The sequence below is a fragment of the Pleurodeles waltl genome, chromosome 12, assembly GCF_031143425.1.
Source record: "Pleurodeles waltl isolate 20211129_DDA chromosome 12, aPleWal1.hap1.20221129, whole genome shotgun sequence".
NCBI classification, from domain to species: domain Eukaryota; kingdom Metazoa; phylum Chordata; class Amphibia; order Caudata; family Salamandridae; genus Pleurodeles; species Pleurodeles waltl.
The window spans coordinates 239,092,131-239,111,027 of record NC_090451.1 but is presented as its reverse complement, the minus strand read 5'-3'; the positions used below and the strand labels follow the sequence as shown (position 1 = coordinate 239,111,027).

The window sequence follows — 18,897 nt, the reverse complement described above, 5'->3', positions numbered from 1 at the left end:
ATAGGCATGGGACACGTGTGGCATTTCCTAATTTACCAAAGAAACACAATTACTTTTTTCCTAATTTGTTTAGTCACTGGTGACAGTCCAGTTAGGTCACTCTACAAGACATTGAGAGCAGATAGCACCATCACTGCATTTAAGGCAAGTCCTAAACAGGAGGCATAGCCAAAAGAAGAGAAATAGGTTCTTGAATGTGAAAAAGGTACCTGGCAAAGAAACGTTCAAATAGTCGAATGTTAATGTACTACACAGTACATATGTTAATCTGTCCATGTTTCATCCTGTAGTTAATAGTATATCTCATTAATGCCCCACATTGAAATATCTGAGAGCCAAGTTCTATTACAGGGATCAACTGTGCATATATGTACGATAACACTGGCGATTCAGAAATAGTAAAGGAGAATAGAAGTTGGGTTCATGTGAACTGGTATATCAATATTTACCTATCAGGCTTAATTTTCAGAATTAACAAGGATTGTGTAATGTATTGTTAATGTCACTGGAACTACAGTTAAGAGGTTACATTAGAAATACTTGGGTGCCTGGGGATGGGGGCTCTCACAATTGGGGATGGGGGCTCTCACAATTGGGGATGGGGATCACTGCAGAGTTGAAGCCCACCAGGAGAAATAAATCTGAGGCTAGTGGCACAGAAGATCTAAATCACTAAAACCCTAGTTAACAATACCTAATTTTCTTCTGATACTAATCTAAGGTTCATATGATTCACTTTTGGAACCGCAGGAACTAAATGTATCAAATGATCACTGTTATAGGACCGAGACATGATTTAATGCATTTTTATAAGTTCCTGCTAATGTCTGCTGCCTCATCTTTGGTTGATGATTTCTGTTCAGTTTCTTTTCATATCGATTCACAGGTGTTCCGACTTACAAATGGCCATCCAATGTTAGATTACAATGAAATTGCCTGAAGAGAGTGTGCAGTCAGTTTACTCCACTGATCACCTAAGATGAACCCACATCTTGTTTGGGTCTAAACTTTGCTTTGAATGTTTTATTTCAAAACTCTTGAGTCACTGGCTACAATCGATTTGTAATTATTTACTGGAAACCCCACTTTTGAAATACATTACTTTGGCTCGTACGATTAGCAAGCTTTTGATTCTTTCAGCTAATGAATGAATCAATGACAGTTTTCTAAGGTGCACAGACACTTTAGTGTCCCTACACTGAGTATGTCCCAAGGTTGATCAATTACTTCACCCTAAGTTAAGGAAAAAAAGGACAAGTTACTTACCTTCGGTAACGCTTTATGGGGTAGAGACAATATCTAGTTGCACATTCCTTACCGACCCACACATCCTCCCTTTTCTGCAGGGTAAAACAGGTGGCATCTACTGAGAGGATCTAAGAACGCAGTGAGAGACAGATGTCAATCCTAACACCAAGGTTCATGGCTTCTGAGGTAGACAGGGGAGGCGGAGGATGATCCTTAGGCCAGCGGTTGATAATTAATTGCTCTATAACTTACCTAAAGAGTAGGATCTCTGTTTTGTCTCCATTGCAGATAGCTCTCGTCACCAATGTATATATTTACCAGACACAGAGGAAAGGAAAGGAGAGTCACAAGACTGTCATGGCTGGATTGAACGATATGAGCAGCTGGGTATCATCTGCGTAATAGATGGTAACCACCCCATGAGTCAGTGAGTTTAGCTCGGGGTGCAATATAAATGTTAAAAAGTGCAGGGCCGAGGCAAGAGCTGTGCGGTACTCTGAATGCCAACTGCTTTTTGGATGGCACAGATTGAGTCATTGTACAAAAATTCAGCATCATTCATAGTATATTCCATCAGTACCAAAATACATACAATGCATCAACAGAGAACCCCACTTAACGCTTTACAATATATAACGTACTCACCAATATCAAATATGCCATTCATACCTTACACACGCTCTAATCCATAAAACTGTGTTCCACATCCCCCCAAACTGTCATAGTACAATTCAAGAAGAAAATAAAATCTATCAAAAAAAAAGATAGCAAATTCAAACAACATAGTAGACCAGTAAAAATTGTGTGGCCTTTTATTTTTGTACTGATGGAATTTACTACGATAGATGACGAATTTTATTACAATGAATAGCTTTGGGTAAATAAAATAATTTGTTTTGTGTATCCAGAATTAATGTGCTGCCATTATAAATAGAAGTTCTATTTAGAACCTAGATTTGGAGGTGGGCTGTCTTCCTGTTTCAATTTGTTCTTCCCAGTCCCACACCAATATTATCGTGCAATTTCAGGGAACCTTTGCCTTTGTTGTTAATCCGTTCCCCTGACTTCTAACGGACTACGAAGACACAGGTATAAAATACACTTCTCTTCTGGATTCCATGAACTCTGTCTGTGGCCCCTTTGCACTTCTAACCTGAGAAGATGCAAATGTTTTGGCAAGGACTTATGGGCCAAAGTCGGAGGTATTATTTGGATGAATTTTAGTGGGTGGCCGAACTGAACTAGCCCAGTACTCAATGATCTGTTATTTTCCTCTGTTCATGGAGGTGATTGGATATTTTGCCTCTGAGGTACGTCTGAGGGAATGGAGATGTAGCCGGCACCTGTAGTTCGTCAGTCAACGGTGTGTCTTTGCTTTGACAATCCAGTTTTCCTCTCGGTATACCTTAGGTAGGCTGCCTGAGGCTGCTGTCTCTGTTGATACTGAGACGAAACTGTTGGGACCCAGAGTGGCATGACGGGGACCTGTATTGTTGCTAACTCCTTCTCTGTAGGGGAATTGCCCTCTACCTTGTGTGCGACAAAAAGATATTTTACAAAACTGCAGGGTACCCAGTGATTTGGCGGTATTAGTATCCGTCTTTATAATTTGGAGGTCATCGTCCATGTGTTTCCCCGAAGATGGCTTCATCGTCATATGGGAGGTCCAGAATTTTACTTCATACATCTGGTCTGAAGGAATTGGCTTTCAATCAACCTTGCCTCCATGGGACTGCTGACCCTGCTAGCTGTTGAAAACCTGTGGATGCAATGTCCATGGCACAGTCTATTTCAGAAGAGGTACGCTCTGCTTCCTGTAGGAAGCTTTGCCATCATCTGGAAAATGGTCAAGAAATTGTGTGATGTCTGACCACATTTGTCTGTCATACCTTCCACGTATCGCTAAGGAGTTTGCAACTTGCACTGCGAGAGCTGATTTTGGAAGCTGGCTCAGTTTACGGTGTACATCAATGGTGTGGTCCCCTATAAGGAGTCCAGGCAACCTTTAGTGATAGTGTTTTGCTGCCTAGATAACCAAAGCTCTCTAGGGGTAGCTGTGGAGAACAGCTCAGGGTTATCAGGAGTGTAAGGCACTTACAATAACACAGTAGTTAGTCAGTGATGTTCACACAGGAAAGAACCACACCAAGTGTTACAAAAGTATAAGTTACTTACCTTCAGTAACAAAATAGTTGCAGTTTTCTTACCTTAGAATTTCCCCCAGGCATCAGACAGGATCTGGAGATTTTTTCCTCGAGCAAAACCGTTGCGCATCAGTAGGGGTCATCGATCTACTCAGCGGGCATCGTTGGCATTACAGTCATCGTGATGATGTCTGGAGTAGTACATAAACACCACCTCAGTGCAGTGACGTCAGTTTCCTTTAACGACTTTCCACGCCAAAGTGCAGAGCCGCTAAGAACACTGAGATCGGTGTGCCAGAGTTAAGGCCCTGAAGGAGGAATCCCTGTCCCTAGAAATCAGTTCGCAAGCGGGGGGATGGGTGGGTCGGTGAAGGAATATGCAACTAGAAAACGTCTCTACCAGATATTTCGTTACTGAAGGTAAGTGACTTGTACATCTGATAGACACTTTTAGTTTCAGATTCCTTACCTTAGAATAGATACCCAAGCAATGCCATACTCAGTGGTGGGCTGCGAACCAAGATCATACTAGGAAGTCCTGCAGGACCAAACGCCCAAAGTAGCCATCCCGACAGACCGGACTGTCCAGGCAGTAGTGTTTAGCAAACGTGTGCAGGGATGCCCACGCAGCTGCCTGGCAGATATCCAGGACAGGAACTCTGCGTGCCAATGCAGTGGAAGCAGCAGTTGCTCTGGTGGAAAGAGCATGCAAGCCCTCAGGGGGCTGCTTCTTGGCCAAAGCATAGCCCATCTTGATGCGAAGAAGTACCCATCGAGAGAAGGTACATTTTTGCACCACCTTCCCTTCTTTTGCACCTACATACCCGACAGAGTTGATCGACCACCCCAAAATTGTTAGTACGATTAGGATAGAAGGCCAGCGCTCTTTTTGGGTACAGACAGTGGACTCTCTCTTCCTCATGGGAAGGATGTGGGGGTGTGTAGAAAGTAGGCAGGGTAATGAACTGGCCTACATGAAAAGGTGTAACCACCTTCAGAAGGAAGGGAGCCTTAGTGCGCAACACCACTTTGTCAGGGTGCACAGACAAGTATGGAGATTTGGACGAAGGGGCCTGAAGCTTACTCACCCTGCGAGCAGAGTTGATGGCAAGAAGAAATACAGTTTTGAAGGTGAGGAGCCGTAAGGGACAATTGTGCATCGGCTCAAAGGGAGTACACATTAAATACGTAAGGACAAGCTTGAGGTCCCACTGAAGCATGATAAATGGAGTGGGAGGAAATACATGGGTGAGACCTTTCAGGAATCTACTCAAAAAAGATTTAAAAAGTGAGGGCTGATCAGGTAACCTAAGAAAGGCCGAAATGGCAGATACATACCCATTAAGAGTGCCCAAAGCAGAGCCCTGCTGGGCCAAAGAAAGAATGAACAGAAGAACCTGAGATAGAGGGGCAGACAGAGGATCAACAGATTTGTTGGTGCACCATGCCACAAATTTATGCCAACGACAGGTGTATACCATTTTGTTGAGGGATGCCAGGCTGCCAAGATAACATCACAGACTTTGGGTGGAAGATCAAAAGTCCTCAACTGTCACCGCTCAATCTCTATGCATGAAAGCGGAGATTGGACAGGTTCGGGTGGAGAACTGTCCCCTGCTGCTGCGACAGAAAATCCGCCTGAAGAGGCAGTCTGAGAATCGATGGCCATATACTCAATAGCTCTGGATACCATATTCTCCATGCCCAGTCCGGAGCCACCAAGATGACTTGGACCCGGTCGTTCCTGATCTTCTTGAGAACTCTGGGTGGAAGTGGTATATGCGTAAAGGAGGCCAGAGTTCCACTCAAGACTAAAAGCGTTTCAGAGCGAATACCGCCATGGAAACTCCAACGTGCAAAACTTGTGCAAAACTTGCGCGAACCACCGAGGCAGTGCCCTGATATTCCAGCCATGTCCAGGGACGTAGTGCCTCTTGACAAAGGGTCCAGGACTCTACTCCGCCTTGTTTGTTGCAGTACCACATCGAGGTAGTATTGTCCGTGAACACCTGCACTACTTTCCTTTGAGAGAGGGAAGAAATTCTTTCAACCCAAGTCTGATCACTCAGCGGTCCAGAAGACTGATATGGAGCCCAGACACCGCCGGAAACAAGAGGCCTCTGATCTCCGCCTCTCCCATGTGGCCGCCCCAACCCAGAAGTGATGCATCTGTCCCTATAGATTGATCTGATTGGGGAAGGGAGAGGGATCTGCCTTGGACCCAGTGCGGTCCCCTCCAAAATCTGGACCATTTCGGCTAGATTCCCCTGATGCTGCGCCCACTGAAACTCCAAGTCCCACTGCAGAGCCTGCATATGCCATCTGGCATGTGTCACTATCAGAATGCAGGAGGCCATGAGGCCCAGCAGCCTCAGAGTCAGTCTCACCGAAACCCAAGACAGAGGTTGAAAGATCAGAATCATAGCCTGAATATCTTGGACTTGCTTTTTGGGATGATAAGCACAAAACTGCAGTGTCCAGAACAGCTCAGATGAAAGGGAGCATCTAAGAGGGAGTCAGGTTTGACTTTGGCACGTTTATAGTGAACCCTTGCGTGTGCAGGAGGTTCGCTGTAGCCTGAAGGTGGGAGATGACTTTCTGTGGTGAGTCCGCCTTCAACAGCCAGTCGTCTAGGAAGGGGAAGACTGAGACCCCTAACCTGAGCAGATGAGCTGCAACCACGGCCATCACTTTCGTGGAGTGGCATGGGTATCAAAAAATGATGGATTTAGGCCCAGATCTCTGTACTGGGGGTGAATGTTTGACATTGTTCAGCATTCCGTCCATCACTTGTTCTTTTTGCATTTGCATCTGGAGACGTGTCCAGTCCACTGGTGTCGCCCAATTCCTGCGCCCAGTCGAAAGATGGGTCATCCTAGTATTCATAAGGGTCCAGGGACCCCTCCAATCCTTCCCCGAATTTGTACCCATAGGAAAAAGGGTCCAAATCCAACCTGGGGTGAATAGGCCCTATCGAAGAGAACGGCGGCGTCGACCAACGCCGCTTCAACTCAGGGTCGTCGGGGATAAGGATCGGGTCGACATCAATAGTGGGCACAACCGATGTCAGGAGCGTTGACAATTGACCCGGCGCCAGTGAAGGTCTTAATGGTGCAACTGGTGAGGATCCGTAGAGCACCTGGGTAGCCGGAGCTGAAGCCACCAGTGCAGAATCCAAAGGCCCCTCAACTGAACCCCTTGGTCCTGAAGGCACTCTATTGGAGTCAGTCCACCAAAAAATGAGGCACATGGCCTCATAGAATTCCTTACGTTGGGTGGGGGTTGCTGCGGCTCACGGAAACTTGGGAAGCGTGGAGCAGACCCTGACGCAGGCCCGAGGACCGAGGCCTTGAGCGTCGATGCTCCTCCTGCGTCACATCAGCAAGCGACGGGGCGAAGTCTAAGAGCGATGAGACTGCTTCGATTTCTTCTTCTTACATGCACCCTAAGATTTTGAGGACGTCGGATGGTGATGGCTGTGTGAACGGTTTCGAGACATTCCTCTCGAGCGAGACCGGGACCCTACGTGAAGTCGAGCGTTGGGTCACCATGAGCTTGAGAGACTGCTTCCTCAAAGCCTTCAGGTGCATGGCCTGGCACTCAAAGCACGACTGTCGTGGTCACGCTCGACACACCACAAACCCGATATGGATCAGTCACCGACATCATGAGGTGACAAGTCCACGGCTTGAACCCGGTCTTCGGGGACATCCTCGACGCACCAAAAGCTCACTAGACAATTCGACACAACTGTCAAAATCGGTCAAAAAAAGACCAGGATAGCACTCTCCGGATTAGCGTGTGGCACGGAAAGAAAAGAACGGATGTCACTGTTCTGAGGCGGGGTCAATGTACTACTCCTGACATCATCACGGCGACTACGACGCCAATGATGCCCGCGGACTCGACCGACGCCACCTACCGATGTGCAAAGGTATTGCTCGAAGAAAAATTTCCGGATCCAGTCTGACGCCTGGGGCAAATTCTAAGGTAAGGAATCTGCAACTATAAGTCTCTATCCGATATAAAGTACTTTTTATTGTAACACTAGTGCTATCCTAACGTTGCTATATCTCCCCTTGTAGATATCTACACACAGAAAATATACTTGGAAACAAACATGGAAAGTCCTGAAATACATAGGACCCTCTGGAGGGACCAAACCATAAACTAAGTAGTATAAGAACAGAGATTCCCAACAAGGTAAATGTATTAGGATGCCAGGGGATGGGGGAGTATGAAATCACCCAAGGTAAGTAATGGAAACCCCCCAGGCGCACATGTGCTGAGGTGTTATCTAGCCGGGAGTCCCACTGAATAACACAGGGCCATAGCGGTTGGAATTTTCAGGAATCAAAACCCTTCCCAGAGGACCCCAAGGAAACCAGTTGGCACAAGGAAGGTTCAATAGTGCCCCCACCCAGGGATACCCAGGAAAGTGGAGTCCCTACACAAGGGAAGCCTGGTGCATAGGTGTGAAGTGACATTGGAAAGCTTTGATGGAGTCAATGGGAGCGTTTTTTGTCCAGCTGCAGTTGTGACGTGTGGAGCAGGTTGGTGGAACCCAAGGGCGGATTCTAGACACGAAGAACCTGTAAAAGAGGTAGACACTGTCCAGACCACTCGGAGATGTCCAGGCGGTGCAGGTAGGCAATGCCCCTCTTCTTGGGGAGAAATTCCTGCATGTCAGTGCAGGAAGGAGAACAGCAGCGGTGCCCAAGTGATGCAGGAAGATCCTCAGAGCTGTCCCACATTAGTCGCGGAGTCAGTGGTCAGCAGAACCACCATCAAGCATTGGCAAACACAGGAAGAAGCTGCAAGGATGTTTGCAGGATTTTGGGGACCAGCAACGTACACACGACTCAACCGTTGGAGGAGAGTCAGGACTGGCCCTCAGCAAGCAGGAGAGCCAGTAGGAATCTTTGGACATTCAGGGGTGAATCCGTGGGTGGTGGTGCTGGGGATGGCTGTGTTGGGAAGAGGTAATCTTCCATTGTGGAGTGGAGGGTTGCACTGGAAGAGTGCTTGGAGGCGCAGTCACCTGTCTGGGTGTAGTTGAAGGCAGAAAGCAATTGTGATAATCTGTCAGCATCAGTTGTAAATCTGAGAACAATGCCCTCGGTACACATACCATGTCCTTTTGATAATGCTGCTGTTAATATGGCTTAAACTGTTCCTGGTAACGGAAACTGTAGGAAAATTCCACCATTGGCATGGTAACCCCCCCTCCCCCCACACACACACTTTTTGCCCATTGTTGATGCCAGCTTTGATTGGAAGTGTGCTGGGACCCTGCTAACCAGGCCCCATCACCAGTGTTATTTCCCTAAAACTGTACCTTTGTTTCCACAATTGGCACAGCCCTGGCACCAAGGGCCCTGTGGCCAGGGATGGTCTCTAAGGGCTACAGCATGTATTATGCCACCCTGGGGACCCCTCACCCAGCACATGCACACTGCTTCAAAGCTTGTGTGTGCTGGTGGGAAGAAAAAGACTAAGTCGACATGGCACTACCCTCAGAGTGCCATGCTCACAACCCACTGCCTGTGGCACAGGTAAGTCACCCCTCTAGCAAGCCTTACAGCCCTAAGGCAGGGTGCAATATACCACAGGTGAGGGCATAGTTGCATGCCTCGACAGTGTCAAAGTCAGTTCCTAGACACTTTAAGTGCAGGGTAGCCATATGGAGTATATGGTCTGGGAGTTTGACAAAAAACAAACTCCACAGTTCCATAATGGTTACACTGAATACTGAGAAGTTTGGTATCAAACTTCTCAGCACAATAAACCCACACTGATGCCAGTGTGGAATTTATTGAAACATGCACACAGAGGGAATTTTAGAGATGTCCCCTGCATGCCAGCCCAACTGCTAGTGCTAGGCTGACCGGTCTCTGCCAGCCTGCCACTTCCAGACAAGTTTCTGGCCACAAGGAGTGAGTGCCTTTGTGCACTCTGTGACCAGGAGAAAAGCCTGTCCTTGGTGGAGGTGCTTCATACCCCCGTACAGGAACTATAACACCTGGTGGTGAGTCTCAAAAAGGCTCAAGCCTGGTGTTACAGCACCCCAGGGCACTCCAGCTAGTGGCCACAGCGTCCAGGCCCGTGAGAAACCGACCACCGGTGCAGCAACGACCAGCAGGCGGCCCTCACCCTTGCCCAGTCAGTGGCTTGCCTGAGAGCCTCCACTGTGCCCTGCCTGCAGCACTTAAGTGACCTCGGGTCCCTACATAGAGTTCTATTGAGAACCCAACACCCTGTTGGCACACTGCACCTGGCTGCCCCGTGTGGTTTTTGTGCCTGCTTAGGGCCCCTCCAGTACTTCTTCATATCCCCCTGGTCTGCCCTCCGATAACGTTGGTACTTAACTGCCAGCAGACTGGAACCGGAGTGACCACTATCTCCAAATGCACCCACGGTATTTTGGCTCCTGTTAGACCTCTGCACCTGACTGGCCCTGTGTTGCTGGTGCTGAGTGTTTGGGGTTGCCTTGAACCCCCAACGGTGGACTACCTATACCCTGGAGATTGAACCCATAAGTGTGGTACTTACCTCTGAAACTGTAGTGTACTTATCTCCCCCAGGAACTGTTGAAAATTGCAGTGTCCACTTTTAAAATAGCTTTTTGCCACTTTAATGAAAACTGTGTACAATATTGAATCTATTCAAAGTCTCAAGTATTAATACGCAAAGTACCTTTCATTGAATGTACTTACCTGTTAAATGAATCTTGTGGTTCTAAAAATAAAAGAATATTTTTCTATATAAAAACCTATTGGCCTGGAGTTAAGTCACTGAGTGTTTGTTTTCTCTTATTGCTTGTGTGTGTACAACAAATGCTTAACACTACCCTCTGATAAGCATAACTGCTCAACCACACAACTACAAATAGAGCATTAGTATTATTTATTATTGCCTCTGTCATGCCTCTTGGGGAACCAGTGGACTATGCACACTAGCTCTCATTTTGATATAGTATATACAGAGCCAGCTTCCTACAGAAACTCTCCTGGTGAGGGGGATAGTATCCTTGGCCATAGTGACCTTTTCCTCTTCATCATCATCCTGTTGGCATTTTACATGCAGTTCAGGCAGACTGTGTGCGACCCCCTCCAGGGGATGACCCGGTGGTAAGGGTGAGACTTAGCTTGGGGACATATGGTCTGGTATTAGGCATATTGTTTTTCCCCTCTTTTGGTCTTTCTTAAAATTGTTCTCTCGTCAAAGATGTCGAAGTTGCTGAAGGCGGTTTTACTGGCCCTGCTGTTGAGGTTGGTATCGCTGTCTAAGGTATTGTCGTCTCCAACGAGGCAGAGAAGTTGGACAGTCAATAAGATGGGCGCCTCAAAGTAGACTGTAGCATCGATGTAGTAGATGTCGACCCGATTACAATGACAGCTGCCACCATAGTCTTGGTGAGCGTCATAGTTTTAGTCTTCGTTGTCGATGGTATAGTGAATTATTTCTTCATCAACGATGGGCTCTAAGATCTCTCCGTCGATACAGACAATGTTTTTTTGAATTTGTGTGAAATTTGAGGTGGGGTGTAGGAGGATCAAGCCTTGATTTTTCAGGCTTTTTTTTGAAGAAAAAAAAAAAAAATTCTTTAGGCTTTTGAGAATGTTTTTTCTGAGGTACTATGCTGCCTATTGGATTTTACTGAAGCACTTCGCTCCTTGAGATATGTAGTGTTTTTTTTAGTAATTTTCTTGGAGGCTTATGAGGAAAGCCAACTTCTGACCTCTCCCTTTTTTTTTTTTTTTTTTTAGCTTTCCTGGAGGATGAGGAAGAATCCGGATTGTCATCCTCAGAAACATGGTCCTTCTTAGCCTTACTGTTTTGGAGCCACAGTAGTAGCCCCCTCTCTCGGTCTTTAAGGGATTTGGAAGAAAAGATATGACATACCTTACAATTAGGGCATCATGTTTTATGTTATTTATTTTTTCAACATTTCCAGCTGCATTTATCCATATTTATTTTTTGCTACTTTCTTCTGAATGTATCCATTTTAATTTTGTATTCACTGTATAAAGCTGCAGTTGGTATTTTTCCACCTTTATTTAACTGATAAATATATACTCTCATTTCAATGTCCGAAATGTTTCAGTGGTATACAGTGATCATTATTTAAAAATACTTGCATTGTAGAATATCACAAATAACTGTACATAGGCACTGAATTAAGTCTAGTTAGGAAATCTATTGTCTTTTTGCAACTTACCTAGCTCTTAATCTATACAACTACTGACCTAGCACTCATGACTGACAGTATTGGAAAGCATCCAAAGAAGCCCATTTTCTATATTATAAAAATAGAAAGGAAAAGAAAAAAGATGTGTCTGTATTTATCTGTAAAAATCAGTCAAAACAGAAAACTGGGAGCCCTACTTACAATCCTTAACTTTGTGGGATGGATAAAGGCAGTAAATGCAACCCTTGTGTTGATCTTCTGCATGAAGTCTTTTCTTGCCACAGGTCCTACATGGTCTAAAAATACCTCTTTTAGCTTGTTCTGACACCGTAGAGTCAGATTTGACACAGATGGTAACTAGTAGTATAAAGCAGATGGAAATCACTCTCTCGGAATACTAGAAATCAGTTGAACTGAGACTTCCTTCCATGACGTGCGGTAGTTCAGGCTCTATTGAATGATAGCAATATGCAACTAAAGTGAAGTGAAGGCTTTAGGACCTTCTCAGTCTATGTTTAACATTACACTGCTTTCTATTTCTACGGTGGGACTCCCATTTCAACAACAGGGAATGATTCAAGCATGTGAATCTATAAAAGATCCCATACTGGAGTAACTAAAAAGAGACTGTATACTGTTTTAAGTACACCTGCCTCCTAAGACACACCCCTTTTGTACTGAAATAAAATGAAGTTTTGTTTTTTTTAAACTTAAAAATATATATATATATAGGCCATACTCGTGCTTCGTTTTGGCGAACAACTTATCTTAAACTTTTTAGGGGCATTTACTTAGAATAAAGTAAAAAAAAAGAACAAAAAAAGGATCAAGGAACTATTTGTCTACCACACACTAGATTCAGTTTGGGCTGGGGTGCTTATTGCTCTTGCAGACAGACGTGTGTGTTTGCTTTTATTCAGCAGTCAGTTGGTTCGGTCTGGGAGATAGTCTTTAAAAAAAAAAAAAATCCCTTGAGGCAACCATAAGTATAGCCAATCTGACACGCTAATCGTCGGTAAGCCCCCAAAGTCCCAGCACAAATCAATTACCTTCATATATTCCTTTAAACAGGCTTGCTATTGTGTCACATCCTATTTTCAGCTCCCTTGCTAAACTCATCAAACCTAGCAAGGCACACGTTGAGCAACAAGGATCCCAAAACAATTTCTGTGCACAACTGTTTCGAGAATCTTCTAACACAGACTGCAATATGTGTTCTGTGTACTAATAATTATCCTTATTTTAACATAGTATTGTACCTTTCATTAGTCATTGTGTTGTAAACTTTAAATGAGTGGCCATAAACTAACATTCTAAATATGAGTGTAGACCGATTGTTTTCCACACAAGGTAAACCTATAGGTTACTCTCTTTTTTAACCCCAATAACCTTCTTTCATTTGAAAAGGTAAAACTAAGTGAACACCACAAGTGTGTACAGCAAATATCTTCTGAAAAATCTGGTACATAAAGGCAATAGCCATCAGCAACTACATTGATAGTTTATATCTCCACATCCATCACAGATGCTGTGTGACAACATCTGGGACTTCAATTCAAAAACAGTTCCATCAACCTCCATGAGCAAGTTAAATATTGTGCAGTAAAATGCCCCAGTAGCGAAATGCAGTGGAGGGGACAGGATGGTAATTCACAGGGACAACCCATGACTAAGATGTAGGATGTCAGGTTAAGTAACTTTTCCTTCTTGATCATGGAATTCTATCTAATGTTGGTAAGTAGAAGAACAGAGTAGAAAGCTAAACTACTCTGAACCCCGAAGAAGGGTTTCAAAGATGATGGTGAAGAGATAAACCGATTATAGAACAAATAAGATACACAATGAGGCCTAACCTATCAGAGATTAATTGTGTTTTCTGAAGATGCAGGTTCTGGGACAATTTATGGTTACATTATTTATGCTTCAGTGTACATCAGGTAGATGTAGGTCACACAGACTGCACCCTGTAAACAAATGCTTTTGGCTTGGAAGCTTCCCACCCACCCCTTGGGTGAGGAGTGCTTGCAAATAGGGCTGTGGTGGTTTCATTAATTGTAGTTAAGAACATTCTTTGTTTGAGCTTCTGGGCTTTCTCACACATTAACACTAGAGTATGTTGGCATATCTAATGGTCACTCATTTTATTGAAAATGGGTTGACACGCATTGTATGTTTTTCTAGATTACATAAAAACAAGTCTGAGAACTTTGCAGGATGAGCAAATAACTTACCGTTGTTAAAACTCTCATAATAGTATCTATATGCCATCGTTTGGAAGGAGCGTACCTAGGAGAAAAAACACAAAGGTTAGCTGCTAAAAAAGTGTTCGGAAATCCTAGGAATAGATGATGGGACAACGGCAAGCAAGATGTGCTCCTTCATGCTCAGGATATAAAGAAAGGCTACATTTTGTTTCTAACTTTTGGTTTTAAGAACTGACATCTTCTGTGAGGATGAAAGTGTATGGTCCAATGCTGGGGGAAGACAGGAAGTGATTTGCAAAAGAGGTGTATAGTTCTTACTTTTCTGCTGCTAGAAAAATCCCAGATGCACAATCTGATTTGAATTCTGGCTCGCAAGAATCCAGAAAGTATAGCAGCTCCTTCATCATTCCACGAATATTATTGCCATTTACTAGAGCAAAACTCAATTCCATAGCACGCCTGCAAAAAATAAAAATAATTAAGTCAACATCATTCTCCCAGCATATATAACATCACTAACAAGCCTACCAGAACAGAACAGAAAATGCTGCTGATACTTAATACATAAACTAGAACTTGCTCAGCACCTGCCTGAGTGACCATTTCACACGGCACTGTAAACACCAGCAAAGCGAGTCACTCATTTAGTACCAAATACACAAAATAATTAAGTGGCATAGGCAAAAAACAGCACGGCTCTCTGCCATAGTCAGCCAGTTTCAAAAATGAGTAGTTGAGCATAAAAATAACCAAAGAGTCCTTCTGCCCCCCTTCAGCCACAAACCAAACCGTACAGCAAGTGCCAGATTCTGCAAGGTAAAATATCTTTGGATGCAAGCACTCCCAAAACTCAAGTGTGACTAAATGTCTTTTAGCATAGTCACATCATTTAAATGATTAGGAAAAGCATTAAAATGGGGTTGAAAATCCATAGAGATGTATTGCTTTGGGGGGGGGGGGGGGGGGGGGGGGGGGTGCATGTGTGTGAGATAGATAGACAGAGACATTCTGGATCTGGGCTGCCTCCTGAAATAAAGCACCTGAGGCCCAGCAAATTTCTCCAGTTGGGGGAAACCAAAGCATCCTTCCCTTTCCCTCCTCACCATCAGTATCTGGAGTGCCACTCCTCCATTGTGGACCTTCTTCAGCATGTGGAGTAGGCCTGGGATGGTGGTTAAGGTTAGTTAGCAGGGTTGACCTTTTCATCCCTACAACTACTACACGGCCTCTGGCCTACCCCTGTAGAATAGAGGGCAAAAGACCCAACACAAGACAGGTGAGGCGAGAAGCTTACAGAAGCAGAATAATGCACATAACAGACAGCTGTGGCTGCTGTTTCGGGTCAAACCATCACTATAAGAGATGCTGTGAGGCCTCGCTGGGCCCTATGAAGGGGAGCAGAGACATTCCATACCAGAATACATCACCATCCTAGGAAAAAGCCGGAAGCCAAAGCAGGCAATAGAAGATGTGTTACCTGTATGCAAGTAAGTCTGCTGGGTGAGGATGAACTACAAAGGAGAGGGGGCCAGACCCATAAAGATGTGAGTGATGCAGCCAGTGGATCTGCGGGGAGGTGGCAAGAGAGGCTATACGCACCGAGTTCTAGACAAGAGGCTACTGGTCACTGAATGCTACTTGGGAAACTGACAGTGACCCAAGAGGAGGACTGTGAATACTGTGATAGTGAACTGTTAGGAGCCTGAATCAGGCCAGGAATCCGAGTAAATCACTGGAGCTGTGCCTCGCTCAAAATGACTGCATTAGATAATCAAAATGCTTGCTAGCAGCACTGTAGGGCAACAGCAGTGAACCTCCATCTCACAAAGGCAGGCCAAAATCTGTTCCCTTAGGAGGGAGGAGGCCCAGGATCACCTACAAGAGCAGAGCCAGGAAGTCTCGGCGTCAAAAGAAAATACACTGACACCGCACCTAGGCAAGAGCAAGGCATTCAAATATGATAGTGAGCAAGTTCCGAAAACAGCAGGCCCTGGAAAACATCTGGTGGCTCACCTCTACAAAAAGTGAAGGGTGCAGAGCCAGGAAGACAAGAAAAAACTTGCCTACAGACAACAATGAAACGGTTGCCACCAATATGACCCAGGTCGGCCTTGAACATTACCTTCAACATATGCTAGCTGAGGTCAGATCATTAAACAAATTTAGATGAAATTTATTCAAGAATTGTGAAGAGAGACTGTTGAAATTTGAAGCAGAGCGGATAGCAGACAGTGCACAACTGTGGAACAGACCCTGAGGGGAGCAGAGTTAGATGACTTACAGAACATTGTACAGGACCTACTGCACAAAATCAGAGTCCTTCCAGAATTACCCCAAATCAAAAATGACTAGACAGTTTTCCCATTACAGAACCACAAAGAAATCCCATCAGACATTCTAACTAGAGAACGTGTCGTCAAGGGTTAAAAATACGTAATGAGTTAAATCAACAGAAAAAAGAAACATCATTGTCAAAGGACATAAGGTCCATACATTTCAGTGGGGTCACTCCTCTTACTAGATATTTCACTGGAATTGCAAGCATATAGCCCTGTATACCTAATCTGAAGTCAAAGCACTCTGGATCTACAAACAGAGGGAGACCGAAGCAGAAATGACCTCAGCCTGGGACAGCTGGTACAGTGGCCGGCCTGGCAGACAGTGAAAAGCTGTAACAGACCATGTTGGCAACCTAAAATGCTGATGCTTCAACTAAAAACGACGTGCTGAGGCACCTCAGTAGACTTGTGGGAGGGGACTGATGGGGAGAACAGGCCAGTTTCTAGGTCCTCTAGCAAGCATGAAGATCCAGGAACAAGCAAAGAAACACACACTTGTGCTGATGGACTAAAAGGAGTCGAGCCTGGTGGAAGAGGTGGGTCAGAAGGGTCTCGCACCTTCACATCTACAATGGGAGGAAAGCATTATGAAGAGGCCTCAAAATTCATCCGCTCACTATTTGCTGCTACAACAGGAGACGATTCAATCCAAACCTTTTAATAACTTAGTGAAGACTGGTAAGGCTGTTCATCAGTTAGGCTTAATTAGCCAGTTAACAGTAATAGTTTGCAGGGGACAAGAGAAAGGGAAACTATATACAAGGAACACAGTATAGAAAGTTGGTAAACTGTGATATGAAACAAACAAGGGGTTGGGGGAGTGGAGCTGGTGGAGGGATTTCAAACTAACTTCTCTTAATATGAATGGGCAGATATGGAATTACATTACCAGACATGACCCAGATGGGGTTTCCTTTAATGGAATGCAGGATTAATTTTGCAAAAAAAACAACAATATCCTTAGCAACTCTGGGCATCCGTTCCAACTTAAATATTAGGAGCAGCCATCCTCTGCAAATCAAATATTGGCCTGGGAGAAGCAAGAGTCAGATGAGACAAGGGGGGGGGGGGGGGTTGGTTCTTTAAAATACAACTCCCCCTCACAAATATATCACACTGACTTCTCAGCGTATGTACTCCTATGACATCACAAAAAAACCCTTCCAGCAACAAACATTGAGACCCATCTCAGACAGCCTGGAATGCTGACATGTGTAGTAATGCATTCATATTTAAGAAGAGGTGGGACGTTCACAGCACTAGGGAAATATTAGGGCACGAGTTGATTGATTCATGATGGTAATTCCCACCAGATCAAAAAGATTTTTCATGCTACCTCCAACAGCATTACATACTCAAGAACAGACTACATCCTAATTTCTTCGCAGTTTAAACAAAGTATTTATATGGGATTAACAGACAAAGAAACATATAGGACATCAAGATGGTGGATAAAAGCAGATACTATGATGGATCCAAATCATAGAGCAACACTAATGGCAGTGATTCAATAATATTTTGTAATAAACAAAAGACCTTAGTTTTCCATTGGCACATTATGGGATGCTGTCAGGCCGACCACTCAGGTAGTAGCTATAAACATAGAGGTAGAGTGAGGCTTCAGGGAGAGAAGGAGCTTGAGGACAAGCTAACAGAAATGAATGCCCTAGAGCGTCTAGACAAGCAGAAACCCTGTAAGTAACGACAGTTAAAGTAAATGATGCAGAAACTGCACTAATAAACCTAGGCCAGCACTTCTATGATGAGGGAGACAAAGTAGGCACCCCTTTGGCCAGGATAATAAATCCATGAAGAGCAGAAACACGTACAGAATTTGAATAGGGAGGATGGCACCTGGGCCATTAAAGATAGTGACAAACTAAAAGCCTTCAGAGATGATCAAACGTTTGACAATATGGAAAGAGAATGAGGAGAAGATAGAAAATCACTAGAAAACACATATCTGGCTCTAATTCATACGGGAACAAAGGGGCACTAGAATGCCTCATAGCTCTCTGCGGACCACTAAACGTTAAACTCCGTGGTCGGATGGCTTCCATTTGGAATTTTATCAAACATTTCTTCTCCGGTAAGGCGTACCACTAACTGCCCTAGTCAGTACGCATTTACAAAATCTGCAGGTCTCATACTCCCTATGTAAGAGGCAAATATTACAAATGAAGGGGAAAACCCCGAATGCGCATTTGACAGACCCACTACACTGTTAGACACAGACATTGGCACTAAAATTCAAGCATGCACCTCAAGACTGTTATCCTAGCTCATCCAGCCTCACCAAGAAGCCTTCATTAAAGAGAGACAGCACAGTGATAATATCCATTAACTATCCCACCTCAAAGACAATAATACTAGGGATAGGAACATCCAAATGATCCTTCTAGCATTAGATGCCGAAAAGGCATTTGACAAGGTCGGTTGGATTCGACTCTTGATGAAAGGAAAATGTAAGACTAGATTTTGGCAAGTTATAAAGCCCCAGTGGCATCCGTGCCAGTCAATGGACAGTATTCCTCCATCTTTCACCTAATCAGAGACATGAGGCAAGGTTTGTAACTCTCCCCACTAATATTTACACTAGTGGCCGAACCACTCACCATTAACATCAGAGTGAGCAATGCGATTATGGGCCCTTTCTTTGGGGACAAGGGACACAAAGCATGTTTCTTTGCGACTGATGTTTTCCTCACTTTAACAGACTTGTAAAGATTCTGAACAGAGAAAGTGTAAACACTGGACCTATTTGAGGAATC

At 44.5% G+C, this 18,897-nt stretch overlaps 1 protein-coding gene across 1 annotated transcript in view; it reads right to left on the bottom strand.

The window, feature by feature from the left end:
* AP1G1 (adaptor related protein complex 1 subunit gamma 1) overlaps positions 1-18,897 on the bottom strand; it is a 707,422-nt gene that overhangs the window by 296,652 nt on the left and 391,873 nt on the right. The window contains exons 12-13 of the mRNA XM_069217071.1: positions 14,106-14,246; positions 13,815-13,869 (exon numbers count right to left, since the gene is read on the bottom strand). Coding sequence (XP_069073172.1) covers positions 13,815-13,869; positions 14,106-14,246 — 196 coding nt within the window. The remainder of the gene's footprint in view (positions 1-13,814; positions 13,870-14,105; positions 14,247-18,897) is intronic.